Source organism: Wickerhamomyces ciferrii, contig 00168, assembly GCF_000313485.1.
Source record: "Wickerhamomyces ciferrii WGS project CAIF00000000 data, strain NRRL Y-1031 F-60-10, contig 00168, whole genome shotgun sequence".
Classification (NCBI taxonomy): Eukaryota; Fungi; Ascomycota; class Saccharomycetes; order Phaffomycetales; family Wickerhamomycetaceae; genus Hansenula; species Hansenula ciferrii.
Window position 1 is genome coordinate 452 of NW_011887572.1, and position 25,657 is coordinate 26,108.

Below are 25,657 nucleotides of genomic sequence, written 5' to 3' on the forward strand. Positions count from 1 at the left end.
ATAGATATACTATGGGGTTAGTGTATGACTACATTGAACTATATTGTTTTAATATTAAAGGCGTAAAGGTTTATATATGTTTGATTTTTGATGGATCATGAGTGAATACATTTCAATTTATATATAAATATACAATTTTAATTCATATAATTAATCTATAAATTTTTCTGACTGAACTCTTAACGTGAAAAGCAGCTATATAGTTAGTATATACGTCATTAATACACCAATTTAACAGATCATGTCGTAAATATTGTACTTTTGGTCTTAATCAGAACAGCTCCAATTAAGAAAAAATATGAATAACTATTTAAAATAATATATATATATATATTGAATTTATTTTACAAGCTGTATAATATAACGAATTTATCATAATAATTAAAAAATCTATAAATCAAAAAAAAAAAAGAAAATTAAAACCCAAAAGAAATGAAAACCTTTATATAACCCATAATTTAAATTTAAACCAAAATAACCAACCATTTAATGAAAATAAAAACCCGCCAGCGTTAATTAATAACTATCACTCTTTAATGTAGATAACTCGGTATCATATAGTTGAACTCATTCAATTCATTAGATAATTGAGGTTGTTGATTATATGATGATAAATCTTTAGATGAATGATATGGAATGTAAGAATGATTGATTTCTGTGGATAAATTCATTTCATTTTCTGGTGAAGAATCAATTGATGAACAAGATGACAATGATGAAATTGAAGAAGCAGACATACTTCTATAATGTTGTTGATCTTTTTGTAAAGTTAAATTTTGAATTGAAGATGAAGATGAAGATGAAGATAATGATGATGATGAAGTTGAAGTTGAAATTTGTTGTGATTGTTTTTGTTTAATCATATGACGACGAACTTTTGATGTTCTTCTTAAATCATTCTTTATTGGATCAATAAATCTTTTCAAAGTTTGAATTAAATCATCATTTGTAACAGATAAATCCCAATCTAATAATGAAAGTAATTGACGTTCCATTAAATTAACATCTTCAGATTTGAATAAACCATCAGTATATTTAGCCCAATGATGATTTTTAGGTGAACTATCATTATGAAATTTTGATGATAAAATTAAACATGCTAAAAAAATTCTATGAAGAGTACATGGTAAACCTTCAGCATTTTTTGGTAATTTAGCTCTTAATCTTTCCAAATAAACCAAAGTTGTAAGTAGAGTACCAGTATAAACATTTGTATATCTAACAAGACGAGAGATGAAAGTCATTAATGAAGGTAATTGTTTTGATTTTTGATTTGGACTTGATGGTGGTGAAGGATAAATAGATTTTGATTTTTTGCATTGAATAACTTTTAAAGTAACATTCACTATATGAGATAATATATCTTGAGTGACTGGAGATGTCATTAATATTTGAAGAGCTTGTTGATCAGACATATTGTGACGAATGGATGTAATAAGTTGTAGTAGACTGTAGTAGTAGCTAATTGATCTATTGATTGAATAATAATCTATTGATGATACTTTCAGATATCAATTGTTAAAAAAAGTGAGAGACCATGATGGATATATATATATATAATTTAATATATCTGTGCATGTTGATATTTTTTTTCACTCTTGAAAGGTTCACATAAACAAAAAAGATTAAACGGTGTTGTATTAAGGAAGGTTTGAAAGTTGAAGGTTTAAGGAGTCGCGTTTTATATGCAGTGCGCGGTATTTGAAATCTTTATCAAATGAGACGCGTTTTTTATCAGCCTGAAAGGGGAAACTTTGAAACTCATAGTTAATGGTTAATGGTTGATGGTTAATGGCCAGAGTCTAGAGTCGATATAGATGATAGTCATGATACTAGAGTCTTTGCATTGTGTGTGTTGAGTGAATGGTGGATTGTTGTTTAAATCTGAGAAATGTGTGGTTGATTTAATCAATGGATCACGATACACAGGTAGTATTAGTTGATCAACTGTCAGGTTTAATAAGTTGTATACGTTCCTGAATTTAACCAAGTTGAGTAGTAAAGTGAGTACATATAACTTTCAAGCATTATCGAGTAAAACAAGTAGTTTGTGTTATCTGTTCAAACACTTAAACCTTACAGGTGCCTTCATCGATTGTTACTACTTTGTACTTTGTACTTTGCACTGACTTTTAATTACGCGTTAAATTTGAAAGGACCTCAACTTTGTTAATTGTATTCAAGGCTAAGCCTAAAAGCTAACTAGTAGGTATTAGGTAAGTAACACCATTGACCAACATTCCCGTTATAAATTCAAGATCCTTTGATGCATTTAATGCACCTTTGACCTTCTCCAGAACGCGGTCACGATGAAAAATATGTATAAACAAGTTGAAAGAACCACAAAAGGAAAATCGTAAATCAAAGAACACAAACAATTCAAAAGAAAAACCAACGATCCAGCCATGCTAAAGTTTAGACATGATTCTAAAAGTTCATCGATGGACATCTGACATCTGTATAAATTTTATGTATTACTATACAGGTACAGGTACAAACTCCATATTTAATTTACTGGAACATTGGAAGTTGGAACTTGGAACATCCATGGTCATTGGTTTCCATTTACGTACAATTAATCACATCACGTCTTATCAGATTTATCATATAATTCTCAGACAAATAAATTGAACCTTCATAATTATTCCTCCTTTTACCTACTTGAAGCTTTGAGAAACATATGATTTTTCAATTCAATTCAAGGATTATTATATATCAATATTCATCATAGCCTTGAATCTCGTACCTTAATTAATCATCCACCCAATCCCTACATGTTTATATATTATTAACCACGATAAATTCATACACTATTATTATATATCAATTACTATATACATATATAACCTCGAATAATATAATTTTTATATTATAATTTTTTTTGTTCTTCATTTAATTCACCCTCACCAAAAAACTTTTTAAATCGTTCTTGAATAGCTGCATGTAATTCAAGATCAGATTGTGTCCAAGTTGGAAATGGTCTACCTGTTCCACCTAATGGTTCAACACCACCACCTAATTCTGTTAAATATGCAAGATATTCTAATTTTCCTCCTAAATCAATTGTATGATATGCTCTATTATCACCTTTTGTAATAAATCTTTCAAGTGTCCATTCAATTTGTTCTTGTAAAGATGGTAAATGAATTTTACCTGATAAAAATCTAGATAATAATATAGCTTGAAATTCAAATGCTCTAAATGATATGGCATCTGTTGGTGCACCAATAACTGATAATAATGGATCTTTAATACTAAAAGTATGTAAATATAAATCTGGATTAATATAACCTGTTGTAAAATTTGGATATAAATCTTTTAAAAATGGATAACTAAATCTAAAACCTGTAGCATAAATTATTTGATCAGGATTTTTAACAATTGAACCATCTTTAAAATGAACAATTATATCTTTATTATTTAAAAGTTCATATTTAGTAATTGTAGGTTTCACTTGTGTATTTGGTTTACCTTCAAATCTTAATGGACCTTCACTTCTTTTAGATTGATAAATAAATTTTGCACTATTAGATGCAATTTCCACAATATCAGCACCAGAAGCACGACTTCCAATAACTATTAAAGTTTGATCTTTAAAATCATTTGAAGCTCTAAAAGTTTTAGAATGTTTTATTTTAGATGGGAATCTTTGATAAACTTCATTTAAACCTGGAACATTTGGAATATAAGGAACATGATAATGACCAGTTGCAATAACAACAGCATCATATTTTTCAATTGACCATTCATCAATATAATTACCATCTTGATCTTTTAAATTAGTTTCTTTTCTTAATGTTAATTCAAATTGAGATGAACCATCTTTAATACTATAATCTTTATTTATTGATTCAACAGTTGTTCTTAAGACAACATTTTTGGAATGTCTATTAATATATCTTTCAATATAATTTTGAATTGCAATCCCACGAATATAATGTTCTTCAACTTTTAATTTTGGATCAGCACCCCAAGTTTTTTCATCACTATAAGTCATTAATTGTTCAGGTATATTTGTTCTTAAATCCTCATAAGAAGCAGTATGTAAATATCTTTGTTGTTTTGATCTTGAAGTTTTAAATGTTTGATTTAATTTTAAATCATTTGGAATTTCAACTTTTGGATCTAATTGATCTTGTGATTGACCAGGTGGAATATCAAGTTGATCTGGATTATGATCTAATACCCAAACACCACCTAAAACATCTCTTCTTTCATATAATGTAATTTTATCAAATTTACCTTCTTGAATTAATGAATCTAAAGTAATTGCACCACTTGCACCACCACCAATGATTGCAATACTCTTGACCCTTTTGGGTAACTTAACTTCATTTGATTGAGTCATATCTTGTATTGATTTATTGATTTATAGATTCATCTTAAATCATTCATAGATTGTTGATCCTCCATACTTTCCATCTTTTTATATGATTTAAAACTGTGGTTCCATTATTTAATAAAAGTGTGGATCCCTGTGGATATTTAAATTTAAATCAAAGCAGCACTTTAAATCATACCATTAAATTGAAAAAAGACTAGTTCAATCATGTTATTACGATCATTTTGACTTTAACATTATTGTACACATTTGTTCTTTCTGAAGCCATAATTATTTCTAATTTTAATAGATTTGTGATTTTATTTGTGATTTGTGGTACAAAAATGAAAATGTGTTGAATAATTTTAAATCCGGTTATATAAGCAAGTGCTACAAGTATTAATATATGGTACAAATGATATATGCCAAATAAAACTACTAATAAACTAATATATCAATACATAATCTAATCATTCATTGCTCTACATCATCTATATTTCTTTTTTTAGTGGAATTATCATCATTTTCAAAGTTTTCTTCAACTTTTTCTTGATTATTTAAATCTTTATTCTCATCAACTTTATCTTCTTGATTTTTCAATTCATTTTCTTTCTTTAATTCTTCATTATATTCAATTTCTGCTTTTTCAAATAATTTAGAAAGATCTTGAACTTCTTCACCACCCTTTTCCAACACAATTTTCAAAACTTTCCCCCATACTTGATGAGGTCTTTCTGTAAAATCTTCTAATTTAAATACATTTTTATTTAATTCCCATTCAGCTTGTTTTAACCTTATTAATTTAACCATATAAGCTGAAGATTGAACTGATTTTCCAATATCACTAATTAATGAACGAATATAAGTACCAGAACTAACAGAAGCTGTGAAATGTAATAAAGGTGCTTTAAAACCTTCAACTTTATCTGAACCATCATTTGGTAATGGTGGATCAATTTCAAATGATTCATTATCTTTACCTAATTTTTCAGTATATTCTTTAGAAAAATAAAGTTTATTATCATTTAATGTTGGATTTTTAGATAATACATCTTCTAAATTTTCACCTTCATTCAATTCTGTTGATTTAATAAAATCATATGAATGATTTGTACTTAATGTATCATTCATTACTTCTAAATCATAAATTTGTACTTCTCTTGGTTCAATAGCTCTAGGTAAAGGTAAACCTTGTCTTGCATATTCATATAAAGGTTTACCATCCATTTTTAAAGCTGCAAAAATTGGTGGTGTTTGTTTTAAATGTCCAATGAATTTTTCAGGTATTTCATCAATTTGCTTTTGAGTGATATGTGATGATTGATTCTTGGTAAGAACTTCACCTTCAACATCTCCACTTGTAGTTGAAGCACCAAATAAAGCTTCAGCTTCATATTTTTTTATAGTACCTTGTAAATAATTTTGTAATTTTTTAGTTCCATTCCCAATACCAACAACTAAAACACCAGTTGCTAAAGGATCTAAAGTCCCACCATGACCCATTTTAACTTTAACATATTTACGCATTTGTCTCTTTGAAGCTCTTTTACCAGAAGTTTGAACAATTGCTTGCATTTTATTACCTCTAATATTTGCTAAATGTTGTGAAAAAACTGGAGATTCTGTGAAAACTTTTTGTAATTCTGCTAAAAATTTAGAGGAAGTTATTCCTTGAGGTTTTGATATAGCTAAAATACCATTCATTTCTGGAGATTCTTCAGACATTTGTATACTTAATTGTGATTTGTCTTCTTCAATAAGTACTGAAGATTTGATTCAAAAGGATTAGATATAGTATAAGTAAATTTTTTTCCCGAGAGCTCATCGGGACCAGAGGTGCTTAACCATATATACTACAACTTTTAATTAATAGTTCATAAATCATAAATATTCATTAAATATTCATAAAGTAGGTTTTGGTATTTCAAAATCAATCTTTCCATTCATGTTAGTTTTAATTCAAGTGTTAAATTTTTGGAATTAATATATTAATTAATACTCACCGATAAATAAGCTGTTCTTCTGGGTGATATTATCTTTATACTTTTATCAGATAGTTCTTTTTCATTTAATTCTTGTATAAACAATTCAAATTGATCCAAATACTAAAGCATTGTGTTAGTAAACTTTCATTATTATTATGAATTCACATTAAAACTCACTCTTTTTGATTGAAATTTGAAAAAATCACTTAGTATCCAAAAAGTTAACATATCAAATATAAATTCTAAAATATTCCATAAATGAGAACTTGTATAACAATCTTGTAAATTAACATTAATTCTATCCATAATTGATTTAAATTCATCTTCATTAAAATAATTACTTAATGGACTTTCAGAAGTAACACCAAATAATTCACCATCATAAATCCCTTTTGGTATAAATCCTTCAATTTCATCATCACTTAAATCTTGTGATTTTATAGCTGCACTTTCTCTTCCTGGTAGTAAAGTTGAGAATTGTGGATATATGATTCCTTGTTCAGTAAATACTCTGGGTATTCTTACAATTCTTTTTTGTTCAACTTCTGATGATGTATAACTTGGGAAATGTGTAATAACCAGGGCCTGATCATAAATATCCGATACTCCTGTTTCTAAAGATGTGTAGTTCTTGACCATATATTCATGATAGTTGAAGAAAAGAAGTTTTGAAGGTTGATTGTTTGAATTTTCATCATTTTGTTGGTTATTTTGATAAGAATTAATACCTTTATTTACATTGTTCCCATATTGTAATTCCAATGATTCCTTTTTCGAAATTTGTAAATCTGAATGGTTGATTGTAGCAGATTCACTGGGAGAATGACTTTGAGAATGGTTATTATCCATGGACATTTGATGAGTTGTTTAATGAGTTGATAGTAATTTGGAGGTAATTTAGTGAGTATAATTGTTTTCTCGAGAAAATTAAAGTATAAAAATTCAAAATATTCTTTGAAATTTAAACCAAATCAACAAACTCACAACAAACATACAACAAACAACCAACACAATGTCACAAATACAAACCATCCACTCAGAAAAGGAATTCGCTTCTAACTATTTAACTTTACTTTCAATTTCAGATTCCAACATTGTTTTGGAAGATTCTTATAAGAAAGATTTGAAAGAAATTAAGACATTGGGTATTAAATTACCAAATTTACCAAATCCAAAGAAATCAAATGATAGAGATTTAATTTCCAATGGTTCACAAGATGGGAAACTTGTTAATGTCACTTTCAAATCTATAAAACCTCCAAGATTCAACATCAATTCTAAAATTAATTCAAATATCACAATATTTAAAATTAAATCTGATTTAATTAAATCCCAAAATGAATTGAGAGAATTAGATCCTTCTCAATTAAAATTCCTTGTTAAAGGTAAAGTTATTCAAGATTCTTCATTATTAAGTTCAATTCTTGGTACAGATGAAGAAATTACATTCACAGTTATGATTAATAAATCAAATACACCAACACCAATTCCAAGCTCAGGTTCAAATGATAATGATAATATTAATGATGATGAACCTGAAATTTCAAATATTGATCAAATTAAACCTGAAATACAGATACCATGGAATGATATTGGTGAATTATTGAAATCCAAAGGTTTAGACTCTACTGTTGTGATATCAAGATTACAAAAAGGTTGGGAATTAACCAAAAATTAAATCATGAATGTATAAATTATTTTAAATGCAAATTTATTAATATATTTTAAATGCTAGTATATAATTTTATTATTTAAACCATTAGTTTATTTCGACTTCCTAATATTTTTCATTTTTCTTGTTAAATTTTTATTCCAATGAACACCTGGTAAACCTTTTTTAAAACCATAAACATCTGGTTGCCATAAAGTTTCATTTAATAAACCTCTATTAAAATTTGAATCATCAATTGTATCTTTATGTTTTTGTCTTCTTTCTGCAACATATTTTCTACACCTATTAATATCATCTTGATTTAAATTATTAAAACCAAATTTTTTTTTAAAAATTAAATCAAATAAAATTGAAGGATCTAATATATCTTTTGGTCCATTTTGAATAATTTGGAAAATTTCCATTTCATCTTGAATTGAAGATAATTTTGTTTCTAATAATTTAAAAATTGATAATGAAGTTTTGAAAAGAAAACTTGAATCTTCATAGAAAAAACAATCCCAAACTCTTAGTGTAGTTTCAATTGGTAAAATTCCAATAAATGAACTCATAAACCAACTTGATGTACATAATGTAATTGGAGGTAATTTAACAATAAAATCTGAATTTTCAGGATTAATTGAATCATCAAAATTTAAATTTATAATTTGATTCCAAATTGATGGTAAATATTCTTTTATAGCCAACATTAATACACCTTGATCAATATTTACACCTTCTAAATTTATTTCATGAACTCCAGGTAAATATTTTGATGTTATTATAACTAACATCCAAAATGCTTTTTCTTCATCCATAAATATTAATAATAAACCAACTATAAAATTTAATGATTGACAATAACCAATTGAAGGTTGATAAGTTGCAAAAGCAACAAGGACTCTTCTAAGAGCTTGAATTAATGGAGTTTCTGGAGTTTTAGTTGCATCAACACCTGTTATATCAGGTCTAAAATGAATATTATCAGGGAAAGTTCTATTAAGATCTCTTTCAATAATTTCTGAATCTTTATTATGTAAATTTATAGTTGATTCAACTAATTTATCATATAACCCAATATTATTATTTAATTTTTCATCACCTTTTGCAAAATACCACCATGCATTACCTCTCCATTCAGCAGGTATACCTTTTCTTATATATCTTTTTAATTTTTCAGATTTTGGAGGGAATCTTATTGGATTATCATTATTTAAATCTAAACCATTTTTTTTAAATAATAATTCCCATTTTTTTTTACGTCTTGAACAATGTTTAGAATAATCAATCCACCATTCATTATATTGATCTTCATTAATAAAATTTGTCCTTTTTTTAAACCCATATCTATCACGATTTGATGCAATTTTTGTTTGACTTTCTTCAATTGAAAGCCGTATTTTAGAAGCTGATTTTCTTGAGCTTTGAATAGTTTCTAAATCATTGTGTGTATTTGGTGTGGTATTATTATTGTTATTATTATTATCAAGTTCTTTATTATTATCATTGGAATGTTTATTACTTTCATCATCATTTGAATTATGGATCATAGCATCAGCATTACTTGAAACAAAAGAGCCATTGTCACCATCACCATACAGATCAATAACACTAAGATTGGATCTATCAAATGAGGAAGTAAGGGATAGTTGATTATTTGAAACTGATGTAGGGATTGTTAAATGATTTGATAATAATTGATCTGGTTCTTGGTCTGTCTGTTCTTCTTCTTCTTCTTCACCATCATCATTATCATCATTATCCATAGATTTATTACCAAACTCGAAATCTTCACCATTATTTGGATCTAAAGTTGTTACCTGGTCTAATTTACTTCTATTAAAATTTCTTCCTGGTATTTGTGTCTCTCCATTCCTGAGATATTGACTATTGATATTGGGCATCGAAGGTGATCTGTGCTGCAATTCGAAGGAAGGCTTCCCCTGGTGAGCAGACATGGTTTGATTAGATCCTGGCTGGATTCCTTTGAGTCTTGTTTCCCACTTGAATCTCTTGAAGATAATTGAAATCAATTCTGTTTCAAGTATGAAATCAAAATCCAAAATGTGCTTTTCCTGAATATGTAAAAAAAAATCAAAAAAAAAAAGTGAAATGAGTTTTAAATAACAAAGAAATTCATCAAAACAAAACAAAAAAAAGCATTTTGATTTATTACTTTGATCATATTATTTCAGTGACAAATCATGAACTTTGGAACGAATGTCATCTGGCGTTACGCTCCGAAAAGACGTCGTTATTCCATTTGTGACGGAATCAATTTAGACGAAGGATTTGTGATGGTTAACAGACCTGAAAAGCATTTGAGCGTATTGAAAAATAGTTATTATAAACCATTTTGTTATAACGAAGGACCAGTTTTATCATCTTTCAAGAGATTTGGTGTGAATGCTTTACCGCAAATGGAACAACAATGGAATCAATACAGGGAAAGTACATATGGTGATTTTAAATATAGTATTTATCCAATCATTTATTCCCTAACAGTTTCAACGGTAATGGCTATTTTCCTCACTATTATTGTCTTTACAAATCATACACAGAAACCGTCATGGTTATTAAGAGTTGGTAGCTTGTTAGCCTCGATAAATTTGGTGATTTTAATTGTTCGTGCAATTATATTTCTAAGTCGACAACATGCCTTGGGTGTTAGTGATGGTGCTAAATTATTAGATGATCTTCAAAGTGATGAAGTTTTCAATATTATTGATTTTATCTTTGTATTAATTGCACAATTTGCTCAAGTACAAATTATAATAAGACTTTTCTCAAGAGTTAAAGAGAAAAGAGTTAGTTTTATATTGGGTGGTTTATTATCAATTTGTGCTCAAGTTATTTGGGGTGTATCAACTTTTTCAAATTTTGATCAAACTGAAGATTCAGATATTTCAATATTACCAGCATTTACTTATTTATTAAGAATTGCATTAGCAACAATGTATTCAGGTTTAATTATAATTTATATGTTGGGGAAAAGAAATTTTATATTCCAAAAAAGTATTATATTATTAACAATTTTAACTTTTTTAGTTATAAATTTACAAATTGCATTTTTTATAACTGATATATCAAATATTTGGGTTTCTGAATTATCTGAAATTTTCAATACAACAATTTATGTTAGTGTTACAGTGATACCATGGGAATGGATTAATAGAGTTCATGCATTGGAGAGACATCAACAAAGAGAAGGTGTATTGGGGAGACCTGTTTATGAAGATGAATATAGAGATATTGCTAAATATGAAATCTTGGATGAGAATGTTCAAAATAATTTAATTAATGATACAAATGATAATGATAATAATGATAATAATAATAATGATAATGATGGAAATGATGATGGTAATCAAAATGATACAAATGGGAATGGCAATAGTAATAGAAATACACCAAGAGGTCATGATGAACAAGGAAACAAGACTAAATTCACAAGTAAAATTAAAGATACATTCAGTAACACTACAAATACATTAATGTATTTCACTGATCAAGTCATTGCATATGGTTTAGCTGTTCCTAGATCTGTGAGTGTGAGTAGTACTGCAAGAGAGAATGAACAACGTCAAAAACGGGCAAACAATGCAAATCGTAAAGAGGTTTATATCTATTCCAAAAAGGAAGTTGTTATAGATAGTGAGGATGAATCACCAGTGACTTCTTCTTCTTCAAACCACCAAGGATCAGAACATTTACTACGAGGGAACAATGCTGTGTAATTAACAGATCATCCACATAATAACAACAATAATAATGAATTAATGAATTAACGAATGAAAATAAAATGAAAATAAAATGAAAATTTGTAGTTTATATATGCTTAATCAGTTCCGACCACCCAACCGGATCTCAACAACGCTTATATGTGATCGTGTCAAACATGGAAACATCAACAAAAAGAACGAAAACAAAACATTTCAAAGATTCAAAGCTTTATTATTATTTTATTCAATTGAATAGCTCTCTGGGATAATGTCAGTTCTCAATCAACTCACCACAGAATTGACAAATTTGGTATCTGAATCTCGAAGACGAAATACAGAAATTAAGCATGTGAGTATAAAACAAAATTAACAATAAAATAATTGGAAAAACAATATATTAACTCTCTGTTAGGCTGCTGAAAGATCTTTAAATTCATTGAAATCATTTGATAAATCCACAACTAATGAATCAAATTTCTTGAAAAATTTATCTTCAAATCCTGATTTTATAACTCCATTCCTTTTATCATGTTCAACAAGAAATGCAAAATTTAGTACAATTGCAATACAATGTTTAAATAAACTTATATCATATAGAGCAATACCTATATCCAAACTAGACCTGTTAATGGATGCATTTATAGAAGCTACTCATTTAGCTGTGGATATTCAATTGAAAGTTTTACAAACATTACCTTCAATGTTTCAAATTTATGGACAATTTATTAATGGTCCATTAGTTTCAAAATTATTATTAATTTGTTCAATGTTACAATCTCCTGGTAAAACTCCAATGGTGGTAAATACATCTGCTGCTACTCAACAACAATTAGTTCTTTCATTATTAGATAAAGTTGTTGATGAAGATAAATCTGATGAAGTTGCAAAAGAATTCACTGTGAAAATTGATGAAGATGAAGATTTAAAAATTGGTTCTGCAGCTTATGATACTTATAGACTTTTGAATGATTTATGTGCATTAATTGAACGTCAACCTCCAAAATTCCTAACTTTTAAATTTTTACCAGAATTATTTGGTTATGAACTGTTGGAAAATGTTTTATCAAATTATCAAAATGTCTTTTTAAATCATGTTGAATTAGGATTTATATTAAGAACTAAAATTACTCCATTAGTCCTCAGATCTTTTTCAAATCATAAAGAATTCCCAATAGTTGTTAGAGTTTCAAGAATTATATTTTTATTAATTAAAACTCAAGTATCAATATTAGAAATTGAAACAGAAGTTATGTTATCATTATTAACACATTCAATTTCAAAAGAATCAACATTACCATATTGGAAAAAAATCTTATCATTAGAAATTTTTAAAGAAATCTTTAATGATTTTAAACTAGTTAAATTTATTTTCACATCATATGATAATCATGATGACAAGAAAAAAGTTTTATATAATTTCTTAGATGTTTGTTCAGAAATTATTAGAGAACCTTGGGCCACTAAAATATTACAAGTTAATGATATTGTTCTAGTTCCAACAACTGAACAAGCTATAACTATTCAAAATAGTAGTTTAAGAATTCAATATCTTGATCTTTTAGATAAAAATGAAGCACCACCTGCACCAAGACCATATACAATTTATTTAATTTTATCATGTACAAATTCATTTGCTGAAGGAATTGGTAATTTTGTCACTGAAATTTCTACAACAGATTCAAATACTTATGTTTTTTTCAATGAATTAACTTCTGAACAACAAGAACATAATATTGAAGCTCAACAAATTAAATCATTAGTTACTTCAAATTCAAGAAGTATTATATCTATTGGTACTGAATTTTTATATGCATCACTTGGTAATGAATTATTTCATTCTTTAATAAGAGCTTTACAAAAATTTTGTCATGCTTCTGGTGTCTTGGGATTAAATGCAGAAAAAAATTCATTATTAACTTTATTTTCAATTGCCACTATAAGTAATAATTTTACCAAGGATAATAATAATAATAATTCAAAATCTTTAACTATAAGTGAAACTATAGTGGAAACTTTAAGTCATACCATTGTTTCATCTCCATCATCTCCATCATTAACTAAAATTCATCAAAGATATCTTAATTCAAGACATATTATAATATTTAGAGCATTTGTTAGTCTTGTTATAGCATTAGGTCCTACTTTGAAAAAAAGTTGGAAATTTTTATTACCAACTTTCCAATGGTTTGATTATTATATAAATGGTCCATCATCAACATTTTCATTTAAAGAACAACCACCAAAACCAGACTTAACACCTGCCGACTTAAAATCAACAGAAAGTTTATTTATAAAATTATTTGAAAGTACAGTTGATTATGATAATGAAGCATTTACAGAAACTTTAGATGAAATTATTAAAATTGCAAGATTTGTTGTTTTCAATAAAATTGAAACTACAGATCCAATAGTTGATGATAAAATTACATTATGCCCTTATAATAGAGATTATTTTATTAAGAAATTAGCAGTTATATCAAGAGTTAATGCTACTAGATTATTAGAAAAACAAAATAAAAATTGGTCAAGTATTGCAGAGGTATTAACAGATACTTCAACTTCTTCTGAAATTGATCCAGAATTAAGAGTTGTTGCTAATGCAACTTTTAATCAATCTACAAAACATTTAGCAGCAGTGGCTTTTTCTTCAGATTCTCAATTTGATGAAATTTATATAGAATCAGAACTTTTAAATTCATTAGCAACTGTTGTTGATAAATTACTTTCATCTTTAGGTGAAGCAAATATTTCAAATTCAGAATCTGAAATGATTCATGATACTTTAGAAACACTAAATGAACTTCTTGATAGATTTGGAACTCATTTATCACATTCATGGGAATCTGTTGTTCATATAATTAATTGTCCTTTTAAATTTTTTGAAGTTTCCAAGAATTTAGGATCACAGAAACAATTGTTAAAATCAGCTTTTGAAATTTTACAATTATTATTAAATGATTTTTTACAAACTGTTCCATTAAATATTCTTCAAAGTGTCATTAACGTTTTAGAAAATTTCATCAATCAAGAATATGATCTGAATGTTTCATTCTCTGCTATAAGTTACTATTGGTTAATGAGTGACTATTTCCGTCAATTGATGTCCAATCAATCACCTTCAGATAATAAAGATGAAAGTTCGAAAATTCGTGATATTTGGTTATACCTGTTAGGTTCTTTAGTGAATTCTTTTAATGATTCAAGGTCAGAAGTTAGAAACGGTGCCATACAAACATTTTTTAGAATTGTTGAATCACATGGTACTTATTTGGATTGGGATATTACTTATGATACTGTTATAAAAAAACTATTAGAAATAAATTTCAACAAAAATACAAATGGTAAAACAGAAATAGATCCAGAATATCAAAATAGTATTTCTATAGTTTTAAAAGGTTTGACTGAGCTATATAGTCGATTCTTTTTAGAAGTTTCAAGTACTGTATATTGGGGAGGTTTGATATCATTTTTCAATAGACTGTTATTGTTGAAATCCACAAACATAACTTTTTCTGTTTACAAATCATTCCATCAAATTGTATCTTCTTTCAAGAACATTGAAGATGAAATATTTGAAATATTATTTGATTTTTGGTCTTCACAAGCAATCACTTATGTTATTTCAGATGCTGATAAATATCAAGATGCAGTGGAAGAGCTCATATCTTCATTCAGTTTTATTTACAAACCTAAAAGATTATCTAGTAACCAGATTGAAAAAGCACTTACAATCTTCAATAGTGCAATAAGATTCCCATTCTTGCCATCTTTCACCAAAGATATAACAAAACCAACAAAATTACAAGATGTTATTTTGGATAATTTAAAATTAATAGATGCTGCTGATGATTTTGAAATTTTATCATTAATTTTATCACATATTTCATCTATCACTTTGTTACCATTCCAGACAAGAACTAGAATTTTAAAGAAACTTCAAGGAAAAGGAAAAGAAGTTCCTAGCTTTATAGCAATAAGTGAAAAATCTATTGAGTTACTAGACAAATATATATCTTCCATCACTGATTTCGCAGATATGATCAACAACAAATTATTTGCTAAAGTTTTCAAGAATCTCTTGGAGGCTGTTCAAAGTGAAATAGAAGATGAAGATCACAACAAAAACCTTGATAAATATGAACTATGGAAAAAAGCGTCGATTGTGCTGTTGGAACTCAGTTCAAAAGTTGCTCCACTTTTAGAAAGCTCAAATGAAGAAGATAATGCTGAATCCAAGAAAGAAATTTGGCAATTAATTATAAACTCAATCATTTCTACTACACCTGTTGCAAATAAAAATCGAGATGAAAAATTCAACATTGAAATTTATAACAAATATAAAAGCAAAGTCTTATCATACGTTGATCAAAGTACAATTGCACCTGAAGTGATTGAAGAGTTTATCAGATCCTTATGGCAGTCATCATTTTTATATGAAAAGGATGAAATTGAAAAATACCTTTTTGAGACATGTGATACACCAAACCAAATCTCAGAATTTATTTTATCTAAACCCTTCAATGATTATTCAACAGAATCTATTAAGAATCTATCTCAACAAAGTTTCAGAAAAATTTGTATTGAAGATTTATTCAAATTTAGCGGAATTTCTAATGATTATTTTGAAGAAGGAAGCAATGCTTTGAAAAAAATCTTTAAAATTTCTTTACCATATCTGGTATCTAGGTTGTTGTTGTTATTGAAAAGATATTCAGGATCTCAAAAACTTCTTAATAATGGGCCTATAAGTTCTGTCCAACAAGAAGAACAGATAATCACATTCACTTTGTTACAACAATTAATATCAAAGATACAAAATGATGAAAGAGATGATTTTAAGCCATTATGGAATGTGTTCCCTTATTTCCTACAGAATGTTTCCTCTTTATCTAGGCATAAAGAATCAGAGGTTTTAGTTAGAAATATAACCAACGATTTTTACTACAAACAATCATATAATCAATAAATATGAATGCATTGGTGTGTTTGTTTCTCTATATATTTCAAAGGTCTATCCAAGACCCAAACGTTTGTAGTTATGTACTATGTATAATTCAAAATTTCAAATTTGAATTCAGTTCAAGATCTCAACAGATACATCTGCATCGTTCTTTTCATGTTGTGACGGATCCCATGCGTTTCTTGGAACTTCCAATCTATTATTTCCACTAGCTTGACGTTCTCTTTCAAATTCTCTCCATCTTCTCATTTTAATCATAGAATGATCAAATTCACCTTCACCATCTTCATGACCTTTATCACCACCAGCAATTGTTCTTGTTTCACCCCAACTGAAATCATCAAACTTCCAATATGCATATGCTGGTAAAACGAAATTCCAAATTGGCAAAGCAAGAATATAGATAAACATCCAAATTAAATATGAGGTACGTGATGCAGTAATAATAATAATCAACCCCGGTAAACCCAAAATCAAAGCTAAAAGAATAAGTGACATTACTGGTGTAGGTTTAGAGACAATAGCAACGATGATAACATAAATGGTGAAAGAGATAGCAGCAGGTAAAACTAATGTACCAACCAATTCAATACCAATAACAAATTGCATTGAGAAACAGAAAGTACCACATAAATCATTAACTAAAACCAATTCCATCAAATTATGAACAGTTGAATTAATCCAACGTCTTCTTTGTGACAATAAAACTTTGAATTTATCAGGAGCAACAGTTTTACAACAAGCTTTTGAGACGAAAACTTGTTTTCTTTTTGGGAATGTTTTCAACATTAAAGTTGAAAGGAAACGATCTTCACCTAATAATAATAAATTCTTTTTATGTAAAGTATCAACAACATTATCAGAATATCTTTCAACAATATCTGGATTAGCTAAAATAGGAACCCAATAACCATCAGCAGATTTTGGAGCTTTAATACGGTACATACAGAAACAACCTGGTAAACATGTAACACCACCAAAGACAGATTCGAAAGCTTTTGCTTGATGATGTGAGATATAATATTCAAAAACTTGAATTGCAGTAACCCATGATTGACGCTTGTTGGCAATTTTAGTTTCACCACACAAACCCATAATTTCTGGATCTTTAACCATTGAACCAATCATATGAGTTAAAGCATCAGGATAGACTTTAGTATCAGCATCAACCATTAAAACAATTTCATACATATCCCCTAAAAGACCAGTTATTCTCCAAATATTCAATAAAATATCATATTCTAATTCAGTCATTCTTTCATCAAAAGTGATTTTTTGTAAAAATGACATTAAAATAATTTGTGAATCACGTTTACCTCTATTACCTGGTTTAGCTGATGTTGCTTCTTTTGGTGTACCACATTTAACAATTGTTAAAATTGGAACTCTTTGTTGTTTTTCAACAGGAACTGTTGAAGAGTCATATTTATAGAAACCTGAATAAACTTTAGACATGTTATGTCTTTTTTCACCTTGAGCAACAGCGACATTAGAATATGGTTTAACATTTTCAGGTTCAACTGAGAAATCTGTCATCATATTTAATGCAATTTCAGGGGTTGTCATATCATTACCAGAACCTTTAATTAAACCATCACACAAAATAACAATTAATCTATGAGAATTAGGATAGTCACTTGTTGCAATTGAATCTAATGTAGTTCTTAAACCTTCTTCATCTTCAGAATAACAAGTAACAAGGGTCATAACATGGGCTAATGGATAATTGAATGGTTGATAATCAATAGGTGGTTGTGGAACAACATTTGGATGAATAATATCTGGATCTAATGTAGTGATAGTATCTAAAGCAGCCAAATTTGATACAGATGTATTTCTTGTTTGATATGGTGCAATACTCAAATTATTCAAAGATGCACTTTTAGAATGTGATAAAGTTGATTTATTTTTATTTTTATTAGCAGCTTGAATTGCCATTGTTGTCATTGGGTTACCATTTACATCAGTCATATTTGGATCATATCTAACATAATTTTGTTGATTTTGATAATCATCTAATTCACTTGCCATATTATATCTTGAATTTCTAACTAAATTCATTCTAGAAGCTGAACGTTTGTGATAATCTTGTGGTTTTCTAGCTGGTTTGATTGGACCTTGAGCATTGATGTTATCTGACCAATCTTCAATTTCATTATTTCTTTTATTCATTTCATTATTGTTAACAATATCTGCACCTTGTCTTGGAGAAATAACCCATTTGAAAAAACAGGCTAAAATAAATTTGGCAAACACAACAGATAAGATGAAAACTAATGAAGAATATAAAACAACTTGTGATGCAATACAACCAATTGTATCAGCATCAACAACACCAACTTTGATAAGTTCATTTAAACATTTAGCAGCTTTTCTATCTTCAACATCAGCAAGTAAAATTGAAATATCATAACCCCTCATTGAAGAAGATTTCAATTCATCAAATAATGATGGATAATCAAGATCTGTGTATTGAATCCAATCTAAAAGATCCAAATCTAAAACATTACCAGAATATACAACGAAATTTCTTGTGTCATTTAAATCTTTCCAATCAAAATAAACATCTGCACTATTTTTCAAACTATAATAAGCATCTCTAGCTTCAGATGATGTATGACAAGCATAACCATCATAGTATTCAGATACTGTGAAATTTGGAGTTGATTTTTCATCACGTGTAAACATTTTACAAGGCATATACCAAGCCAAATTACCATCATCATCTGTTGGAATTGTACAATTATCCTTTGGAGTAATTAAACCTTTACAATTACCATTGACATTTTGAAATAAAAATGAAGCATCTTTACCACTAGCATCAATAGGTGGATATAAAATATTTGAACCTGAAGGAATACCTGCAGCTTCAGGATGTGATGATTGAGTTAAATCAAATGCTTTACCATTAATAACTAAATAACCTGCACCAACTTCACTTGTTCTAAATTTTTGAATTGAATGATTACAAACAGTTTTAGTGAAACCAAAAGTTAAAAATGCAACAAAAGCACCAATATATAAGATACAAGTAACAAGACCAATTTTTTCTCTCCATGCCATTTGTCTATCTTTTTTAGGCATACCAAATAATTTCAATAAGGATCCAGGAGCCCAAAATGTTATAGCATAACAATAAGCTTGCCAAAATGATAAACCATGAGGTTTTTCTTGAGATTTCAAAGTTTTAGGTTGATGATTTGTAGATGGTAATAAAGGGGCAGATGATTGTTTTTTATTTGTAAAAGGACTATCATATTCATCATTCAACCCATAAATTTCTCTTCCTTCAGGTTTATATTCTTGTTCAGAACTTGATGCTGCACCTAAATCTTCTAATTGAATTCCTGGGATGTTATTATGATCAACTGAAGGACCATTACCACCACCACCGATATTTGATCTTTCACTTTGATAAGAGTTTCTTGGTAAGTTTGATCTATGTGATTTTTTACTATTTGATCTATCTAATCTAGTTGGATCTATACCAGTTGATGAAGGATTAACATTTATATGATCTTGTTCTTGAGTAGCTAATTGGGCATAATAATAATGTGGATTATTTGGATTATTTAAATCATTTCTTTCAGGTCTAATCAAAGATCTTTTTCTTTCAATATTTGATTGACTTTCTAGTTGTGATTCATCATCAAAGGATTCATATCTATTCAGACTTGATCTTTTCAGTGAACCAGATCTAAACATTATGGGGGAATGATTTATTATTCAATTCTTTGAAAATATTTCAAACAAAAGTTGATGATGTATAATGTAATGTAGAATAAATAACCTAATGATTAGGATATAAATAAATGGTAATTTATGAATTCTCTTTTGATATTATAAAGACACGTTCAAGAATGGGTATTTGTGATCTAACCGAGATCAAGGCCAAAAAAAAAAAAAGAGTCTAGAAGAATGGAAATGAAACCAAAACCAAAATTTTGACAATTGAACACTTCCAAACTTTCCAAAAATGGGTAAAACGAAAGTTGATGAATATAAGCAGCAGAGCGCTTCCTTAAAATGAAGTTTTTGGATGCGATTTTATGGGTTTTAAAACTCAGCGGTTGACTTTTAAATTGTTGATGATTTGTTAATTTTTTAAACTTGTTTTAAATTTTGTTTTTTTTTTTGTTTTTGTTGATGTTTTTTTTTTTGTTTTCATTTCAGATCGAAAATGCAAAAAAATTAAAAATAAATCATAATTTTCGCTTATAAATTACGAAAATTGGCGAAAGCTTTACTATGTGGATTTCCCTTTTAAGTGTGGTTGCACGAAAAATATTTCTACACATTACTGGATACGGTAATTTTTGAGCCTCGTTTTTCGTGTTTGTTCCTGTTTCAGATGGAATTTGCGTAAATGCGACGCGTTATATTTAAATTAATCGCCATTTTAACCAAATTCGGTAACTTTCAATATGAAATTTTAGCGGTTCACTTTAAAGCAGAGGTAATATTACTAAAATTATTATGGAACTTATATATGAATCCTTAGGTTTTCTCTGGAGTCCTGAATTGGTCAGAGAATGTAAAGGACTCAATTTTATAAGTTCAAGATATTACTGTGGTGCCTCGGTGAAATATACGATCTCATTATTCTGGATCTATAATATTAATTAAAACTTCAATTGAACGATATTATTACACTGAATTGTATTCATTATAATCAGCTCTACATGATCAAATAAATATACTTAAATAAATGAATTATAGTATATAATCTATAAATAAGTAAAGTCCTATATGAAACCCTAAAGTTCATACTCAAATAATCGCAATCTTTATGTACACCTTGATTGATATATAAAAAATTCCTTAAATATTTCACAAAGATCTAGTCCATAAGATCTCTTCATTAATTTGAAGCTAGATCTTGTAGTTAACTGTTAAAAGCTTTACCAAATTTTTGATAATAGCTTCTTAAACTCTTGGTAAACAGCAGTTGAGAACCTTCTAGAGCTGATAACCCTCCATTAAAACCTGTTAATGTGATTCTTTCTTAAAGCAGCCATTTGTACTTGAAGCCTTTTATTGGGAACGGATAAATTCACCGAGATAAACCTTTAGTATTGATATTTAAATTGATAAACATCTAACCAACAGATGGAAATTTAACCTTGGTATTTTTCTAAATGTTCAGAAACTAATTGTGGTTGATGATCATCTTCATTAAAATTAGATTGGAAAGATAAACTTGGACTTGAAGTATTTGCACTAATTAATGATGGGATTGAAGATAATGAATGTTTATCTTGTTCAAAAGTTTCAGTTGATTGATTTGAATTATTTAAATTTAAATCACCATTTGCAATAAAACTAAAATTATTTAATAAATGTTTTCTTAATTCTTGTTCACTTCTTGAATATGTAATTAAATCTTCTTTTGATTCTTCTTCATTTTTCAATTGAACATATCTTTGTTGTAATTTTGTTAATCTCCAAGTGTTTTTTGGATATCTTCTAAATTCAGTTGTATTTGGTCTTTGTTGTTGTTGCATCATTGTATTTGATATTGTATATTTTAAAGGAATGTAAAAGTTTTATTGATATTGAATGACAGGATTTCAAGCTTGTCAACTAATAAACGATTAAGGACATGGGGAATAGTTTATATTTATATAATTTCCAATTGACATTTAACGTTATCAATAAAAATTTGGAGTAAAAATTCAAAAGTTAAAGTTTCGATACCTTACATACGGTACTTGCTTTTTCCATAACATTTTTGAAAAGTTGCAGTACATTAGATTTACCTGGGTCCTGTAAGGCAGATTTTAACGTGCGTAATTGTTAGTTTCTGCTTATTTATGTACGACAGTTTAAAACATGCCTTTTACGTGTTGATCAATCTGAGAAGTTGAGATTTAAATTGGGAGTTTGGAAAGGTGGAAATTTCTATGTGATTGTAACTTTTAAGCGGGAAACATTAATACTCATTGCTCAACCTAGGATATAATTGGTACTACTATCAGTATTTTAAGAGATCATGCTGTTGAACAAAGGTTCCAACTTCTTAACCAGAATTTTAATACCTGTTGCAGTAATTACGTTCTAAGTTCTAAGGTGTAAGGACAATTGGTGTACGTTAACCAAATGGTAAAGGAGTTGAAGTTTGAACAGTGAACTCATGATAGTAGCCTAAAGCTTTCAAAAGCAGTCAACGTATAGCAAATTAGCGGACTGGTAATTTATACGTCCACCAAGTTCGTTACGATTTGAATTAGTTGAACCTGCCTTTAAAGGTGCATTAAATCTCACAGATGGAAAAATTTTTCGTTTAAAGATTTACCAAAAACACCAAAAATGCGAATCAATTGGAAAAACTTTATGGATTTTATCGATTTAAGGATTTTAAAGGCTTTATAATTTGTGAAGTTGAACTCGATTGGGAAAAGTCCATAGAATTTGTAAAGTATTTGTTATCAAAAAAGTGGAGTGTTGGAAGTTGGAAGTTGAATATTAGTATTTACATATAAAGCTTAAGGTTTAATAATTGGTACAATTACTTATGACTAGTATCAGTTCAAACTTCAAACTGTCACAAATGTTTATTTGTATCAAGTGTGATTGCAAGTGACAAGTGATAATGTAACGCTAAATAAGCAGTGATACATGTTCAATTCTATACCAAAACCATTTCAATTATGATTAACGATTACACTGGTTGAACAATAGTTAACGAAGATTATCGGTTTAAATAGGTAAATGTAATTGGAGTCGTCTTTATGTCTTTATGATTAAGATCATGTCTAAGACAAGTACAACAGTACAACTCCAATCAACTGGTGAACGCGTCAATTATTAAAAGTTTATTAGTGACAGGCGACAGGCGACCATAAAAACATGTTGTACTTCTCTGAGTAGTTCAAGTCTAGTTTAATGATCATTAAGATCAGCTTAATAGAAACAATTCACAGCGCGCTATAAGATAAAGAAGGTCCACTATATCCTTCAGATTATTGATTTCAAGCTTGAATATAGACCTCAAATTATATCAGTTTCTTGATTCAATTGATGTTTGATCAAGTACCCATGATATGTCAATTAATTCTGGTTCAAGTATATCAGCTTAAACACAACTTGCACTGAACTCTAGGCTGAGGGGTACTCTAAGCTAAGGAGAAGCCTTCAAAGAGAGCGCTAGTGTGCTAGAAGGAGGCTAGGCAGAAGCTAGGCAGAAGCTACAACTTACCAATGGGGATTTAAGGTGAGCCAATTGGCATTTCAAGTTTAGTTCAAGTTAAGTAAATGTAGATCTTTAAAACAACTCAATATGGTAATTTCCATAAACTACTACAATCATGGAATTTGGAATGTTGAAAGAAATCATCAAATTCATAAGGAATGTTAAAGTATGAAATTTGATGAAGCTCTTCACTTGTAAGTTACCAAACCTTCGATCGTATAAGCTCTCAACGGTGTTACATGAAGTTATGAAGCTCACCATTGTCTTTGTTTCCAGTTGGTATTGATGATTGATCATATATAAGTAATTGTAGTGTCAAACGCGTAATAATGGTATAAAGTTATAAACCAATTTAGGATTCAAGACTTCCCTTTCCATACAAATGGATAACCCAAAGGAGAACTACAAGTACTTGAGTACTTGGTATACACGTTATTTGTCAAACATTTAACGGAAAAGATTTGAACACAAGATTCCAATTTGATTGTTGATCATTATAATTCATGTACCTTAAAAGTTTCCAATTTCCAAAACTTTTCCAAAACTTTCAACTTCTACTGCTTAATCAACTAGGCTGTTGTTTCCGTTGTTTGGTTACCAGTTACCAGTTAATAGTACATAAAAGGTTACGCGTTTGAATTTTATTCCGCAAAAGTTTTGTATGTATCGATTATCGGCCTTGAACATGAATGGAATAACCAGCAACCAGCAACAAACCATCATGAACAATTAACTATGGCTATGAACAAGTAATACAGCCATTAATAGATCAATTTTTTGTTATCTTTTGTAACTTGAACATTGAACACGTTACTTCAAAACTAATTTCCAATGTAATTTGGTGTAAAAGTGATTTGATCTTACATTTGAAATGTGTTCAATTGGTGGAATAACCATGATATAAAGGCTATGTATAGTATTTCTCTTGGTTTTATTGATTAATTCTCCAGAAACGACTTTTTTGATTTACATAAAGTTCCTGAAGGCTGTTGAGATTTAATCTTGTTAATCTTTGATTGTCAAATTGAAATATTTTCCTCGAGAAATTTATTTTTAAGGGGGATTACTATGAAAAATTTTTATAGCGCGTATATCCATTGAGTCTTGACCAATAAACTTGTATCAGTAAAAGATATTTGGGTGTAGAAATTTAATCTAGCATAAATCATGATTGAGAAGTCCGCAATTGAATATTTTACCTGAAAGTACAGATAAGTTTGGTTGATCTATATTATCGGGCAACTTTAAATATGTCGAAGGTTCAACTGTTCACAATACATCAACGTAAACTTGTAAAGTACAAATAGACAAAGCCACAAACGCGTAATTATAATTATAATTTAACGTACGTTTAGAGTAAATCTACAATTGTATCAAAGTTATTTCATAAAAATCATAAATTAAAATGTTTTATATAAACAATTCAAATTCTAATAAATTTTGTTAATATTTTAAATCTAAAACCTAGATTAAATTGAATAGTGTGCACATTTCATATATATTCAATTCCATAAATCAAACAATTATTTAATTAATTTGAATAAAGATCAGAAATTTGGGTATACTCAATGCTTCATTTCCTGAGAGTACTTGTTTCAGGGTCAGACTGGTGCACAGCGTTTTTATCGTCATATTAAATTCAAATTAACAAAAACATTGATATTGATTGGATTGAAATGAATGAATGGAGCACTATCATAATGTATCAATAAACATACTTCTTTATGGATCTTATGAATAATTGTAATTGTAATTGTTGATGATAAAATTAAAAAATTGTTGTTGGAAAGTTTTAAAATGTGAAAAATTTTCATCCTTTTTAAACA

The 25,657-nt window shown here is 28.4% G+C and overlaps 10 protein-coding genes across 10 annotated transcripts; 3 read left to right on the forward strand and 7 right to left on the reverse strand.

The window, feature by feature from the left end:
- Nucleotides 1-533: 533 nt before the first annotated feature.
- Nucleotides 534-1,415, reverse strand: PCL1 (Pcl1p; the record flags this gene model as incomplete). The annotated part of the gene is made up of 1 exon (XM_011274905.1): nucleotides 534-1,415. The coding sequence occupies one exon, from the start codon at nucleotides 1,413-1,415 to the stop codon at nucleotides 534-536; it is 882 nt and encodes a 293-aa protein (XP_011273207.1).
- A 1,454-nt stretch (nucleotides 1,416-2,869) lies between these two features.
- On the reverse strand, nucleotides 2,870-4,348 carry BN7_4498 (Flavin-containing monooxygenase; the record flags this gene model as incomplete). Its single annotated transcript, XM_011274906.1, has 1 exon — nucleotides 2,870-4,348. One exon carries the CDS (start codon nucleotides 4,346-4,348, stop codon nucleotides 2,870-2,872), a length of 1,479 nt encoding a protein of 492 aa, XP_011273208.1.
- Nucleotides 4,349-4,795: 447 nt separating this feature from the next.
- Nucleotides 4,796-6,046, reverse strand: PUS4 (pseudouridine synthase PUS4; the record flags this gene model as incomplete). The annotated part of the gene is made up of 1 exon (XM_011274907.1): nucleotides 4,796-6,046. One exon carries the CDS (start codon nucleotides 6,044-6,046, stop codon nucleotides 4,796-4,798), a length of 1,251 nt encoding a protein of 416 aa, XP_011273209.1.
- A 413-nt stretch (nucleotides 6,047-6,459) lies between these two features.
- Nucleotides 6,460-7,161, reverse strand: SHR5 (Shr5p; the record flags this gene model as incomplete). Its single annotated transcript, XM_011274908.1, has 1 exon — nucleotides 6,460-7,161. The coding sequence occupies one exon, from the start codon at nucleotides 7,159-7,161 to the stop codon at nucleotides 6,460-6,462; it is 702 nt and encodes a 233-aa protein (XP_011273210.1).
- Nucleotides 7,162-7,318: 157 nt separating this feature from the next.
- On the forward strand, nucleotides 7,319-7,984 carry MDY2 (Mdy2p; the record flags this gene model as incomplete). The annotated part of the gene is made up of 1 exon (XM_011274909.1): nucleotides 7,319-7,984. The coding sequence occupies one exon, from the start codon at nucleotides 7,319-7,321 to the stop codon at nucleotides 7,982-7,984; it is 666 nt and encodes a 221-aa protein (XP_011273211.1).
- Nucleotides 7,985-8,070: 86 nt separating this feature from the next.
- On the reverse strand, nucleotides 8,071-9,915 carry MSB3 (Rab GTPase-activating protein MSB3; the record flags this gene model as incomplete). Its single annotated transcript, XM_011274910.1, has 1 exon — nucleotides 8,071-9,915. One exon carries the CDS (start codon nucleotides 9,913-9,915, stop codon nucleotides 8,071-8,073), a length of 1,845 nt encoding a protein of 614 aa, XP_011273212.1.
- Nucleotides 9,916-10,161: 246 nt separating this feature from the next.
- Nucleotides 10,162-11,694, forward strand: RIM21 (Rim21p; the record flags this gene model as incomplete). Its single annotated transcript, XM_011274911.1, has 1 exon — nucleotides 10,162-11,694. One exon carries the CDS (start codon nucleotides 10,162-10,164, stop codon nucleotides 11,692-11,694), a length of 1,533 nt encoding a protein of 510 aa, XP_011273213.1.
- A 613-nt stretch (nucleotides 11,695-12,307) lies between these two features.
- Nucleotides 12,308-16,645, forward strand: MON2 (Mon2p; the record flags this gene model as incomplete). Its single annotated transcript, XM_011274912.1, has 1 exon — nucleotides 12,308-16,645. The coding sequence occupies one exon, from the start codon at nucleotides 12,308-12,310 to the stop codon at nucleotides 16,643-16,645; it is 4,338 nt and encodes a 1,445-aa protein (XP_011273214.1).
- Nucleotides 16,646-16,753: 108 nt separating this feature from the next.
- Nucleotides 16,754-20,344, reverse strand: CHS3 (chitin synthase CHS3; the record flags this gene model as incomplete). The annotated part of the gene is made up of 1 exon (XM_011274913.1): nucleotides 16,754-20,344. The coding sequence occupies one exon, from the start codon at nucleotides 20,342-20,344 to the stop codon at nucleotides 16,754-16,756; it is 3,591 nt and encodes a 1,196-aa protein (XP_011273215.1).
- A 1,412-nt stretch (nucleotides 20,345-21,756) lies between these two features.
- Nucleotides 21,757-22,146, reverse strand: BN7_4506 (uncharacterized protein; the record flags this gene model as incomplete). The annotated part of the gene is made up of 1 exon (XM_011274914.1): nucleotides 21,757-22,146. The coding sequence occupies one exon, from the start codon at nucleotides 22,144-22,146 to the stop codon at nucleotides 21,757-21,759; it is 390 nt and encodes a 129-aa protein (XP_011273216.1).
- Between the last annotated feature and the right edge of the window lie 3,511 nt (nucleotides 22,147-25,657).